We start from the raw sequence: 2,500 nt of genomic DNA, 5'->3' as shown, positions 1-2,500 counted from the left end.
TGACTCTTTGTGTCGTATGTGGTCTTGTTCTTCTGGGTTGGTATGTCATGTTTTTTTTCCAATTTCGTACGGTCATACAAAGATAGCCATTGCAGGACTTGTAGTAGGTGTTTTTCCTCAGCTTCCACAGTGGAATAAATTCTATCTGCTCTATTTCAAAGTGTCCTGATCACATTCTTCTTGTGGAAGTCTGTATGGTAGCTGTCGTAGTCCAGGACTCTCTGTGTGCGTAGATTTCCTATAGACACTTGTCAATAGGGTACCTCCTTTATGTTCATCTGTCTCCAATCCCATCGAAAATTGGATGGCTGGGTTTATACTTCCAATGTAACTCAAAAATGGTTCTACATTCTTGCTGTCCTGTATGGCGAAAACATCATCGACATATTTAGTCCACAGTTTGAGGATAGAGAGTGCTAATTTCCTTATTTGTTCCTCTAACTGTTGAATAACCGCTTCATTCACCAACACTGAAATAAGTGGGGACATGGGTGTGACTTTGAGTTGGTGCTAGCTGTAGTCCCTGAAGAGGAAGAACCTTGAGTTAATTATCGAAGAGACGGGTGATATGATCTGATAATTCAAGCATATATATATATATATATATATATATATATATATATGTATATATATATATATATATATATATATATATATATGTGTGTGTGTGTGTGTGTGTGTGTGTGTGTGTGTGTGTGTGTGTGTGTGTGTGTGTGTGTGTGTGTGTGTGTGTGTGTGTGTGTGTGTGTGTGTGTGTGTGTGTGTGTGTGTGTGTGTGTGTGTGTGTGTGTGTGTGTGTGTGTGTGTGTGTGTGTGTGTGTGTGTGTGTGTGTGTGTGTGTGTGTGTGTGTGTTTGTGTGTTTGTGTAACCTATTCTAAAAACAACTTTTTCATATTTTCATACGTTACTGTACTTTTCTCCATGTGTTTTCACCTGAAAAGGCCAAAAGATATATCCATGTTACTCTAGGATGCATGAAAGCATTGCCCCGTGAAGGCTGAAAAATTTTGCTTTAATACCAAAAGGGCCAATTTTGAGTCATTGCTAAGCATATTTTGTGATATAATTGTTTATCTATTTAGGACCGACCAACAAATTAGATATCAAATAAAAGAACGGAATCTACTTTACATATAACAACCGTTAGAATTTTTTATTTTTCTCCGTGAATTTTAAAAGATATGAAATTGTTGAAAATCCTGACTATTTTACTAACCTGGAGACATGATTTTTGTATGGATGATTCAATTTTAAGTGAATCTAGACAAAGATGAATGCATAATTTCAGCCTTTAATTTCATATTTTATATTTGCAGAAACCTGTTAATGATGTTGGTAAATACTGAACATTACAAAATCAAGAACCGCACAGAAACTCGATCCAAGTCCAGAAAACTATTCACAAGATACTTCACAATGACATTAAGCAGGGAGCTACGAGGACTCACATTTGGTGTCTCAGAACCTGCACCTGCAATCTACAAACAAGCATAAGTCGGCCGTCCACCAGATCTCTAACTGAAACCTTCCTGGTCGCATACCCTTCAGCTTACATCGGTTGTCAACAGACAAGCATTCCAGCACTTCCGTTATCTCCAAAGTTTACAAGAAAATACAGGGAAATCCTTGGTTGAAGACCTCGGCTATGAAACGGTTGAAGCTATCATCCCATTCTGGCTGATGGCTAGGATCAAGATGATGACCAGACATAATTGCATGAAGCTCTTCGTGAAACTCCATGACAAACACAGAACACTGATGAAGAGGAAAGGAAGAGCAAGTGACCCTGGAGGAAAGAGGAGTGCGTTTGTCATGGAATTGGAAAGCTTGTTCAACATAGGAGCCCCAGATGCTGTCCAGGATAAAGAGGACAATAGATTGTTACCGAGGGAGAAGAAAGATGAGGACATCAGGTTCTACTAGGACCAGAGGACTGAGAAGAAAGCTCGTATGTAGGGCCATGACAAGATCTTTGAGACAAGATCCCAACAACAAATAGGCTGGACTGAGAAGCAACTGCAGAGGAGAGAAATAGTAATAATACTTTCATACTTTTACTAGTCATACTTTTGAATATGACAACAAGTTTGAAGTTTTACATGCTTAACATATTGTATTACTTTGCAGTTTTACATACTTACCACATTGTGTTATTTTGCAGCTGTTGCAGAACAAGAGGAAGTTACTCACGTGGATGGCATTACCTGAGGTGGTTCCAGTGACAGTGACGCCAACACAGAAGATATGGATTACCAGCAGCCTCGTCATAGATGTTCTTACCACGAAGACACCGTGACTATGACATTCCCCAGGAGAGTCGTGGAATGTGATGCCATCTGCAACACAGCTGATCGTCTTGGCTTGTCTGATAATCAAGTTACTGCCCTAGTTTATGCTATCTTGAAAACTGGTGGGGCTAATCTGGACAAGTTAATCATTTCTAGATCAACAACACGTAGTAACAGAATGCTGTTCAGGTACAATATCAGCCAGAGCTAC

At 39.3% G+C, this 2,500-nt stretch overlaps 1 protein-coding gene across 1 annotated transcript in view; it reads left to right on the top strand.

The window, feature by feature from the left end:
* Nucleotides 1–1,371: 1,371 nt before the first annotated feature.
* LOC143037211 (uncharacterized) overlaps nt 1,372–2,500 on the top strand; it is a 2,110-nt gene continuing 981 nt past the window's right edge. The window contains exons 1-2 of the mRNA XM_076205333.1: nt 1,372–2,035; nt 2,163–2,500. The exon at nt 2,163–2,500 is cut by the window's right edge and continues 981 nt beyond it. Of these exons, the coding sequence (XP_076061448.1) occupies nt 2,246–2,500 (255 nt within the window). The 5' untranslated portion in view covers nt 1,372–2,035; nt 2,163–2,245. The remainder of the gene's footprint in view (nt 2,036–2,162) is intronic.

The sequence above is a fragment of the Oratosquilla oratoria genome, chromosome 22 (assembly GCF_046742065.1).
Source record: "Oratosquilla oratoria isolate Oo_2021 chromosome 22, ASM4674206v1, whole genome shotgun sequence".
Classification (NCBI taxonomy): Eukaryota; Metazoa; Arthropoda; class Malacostraca; order Stomatopoda; family Squillidae; genus Oratosquilla; species Oratosquilla oratoria.
Note: the sequence above shows the minus strand (reverse complement) of the source record. Positions and strands in the feature narration are given on the sequence as shown.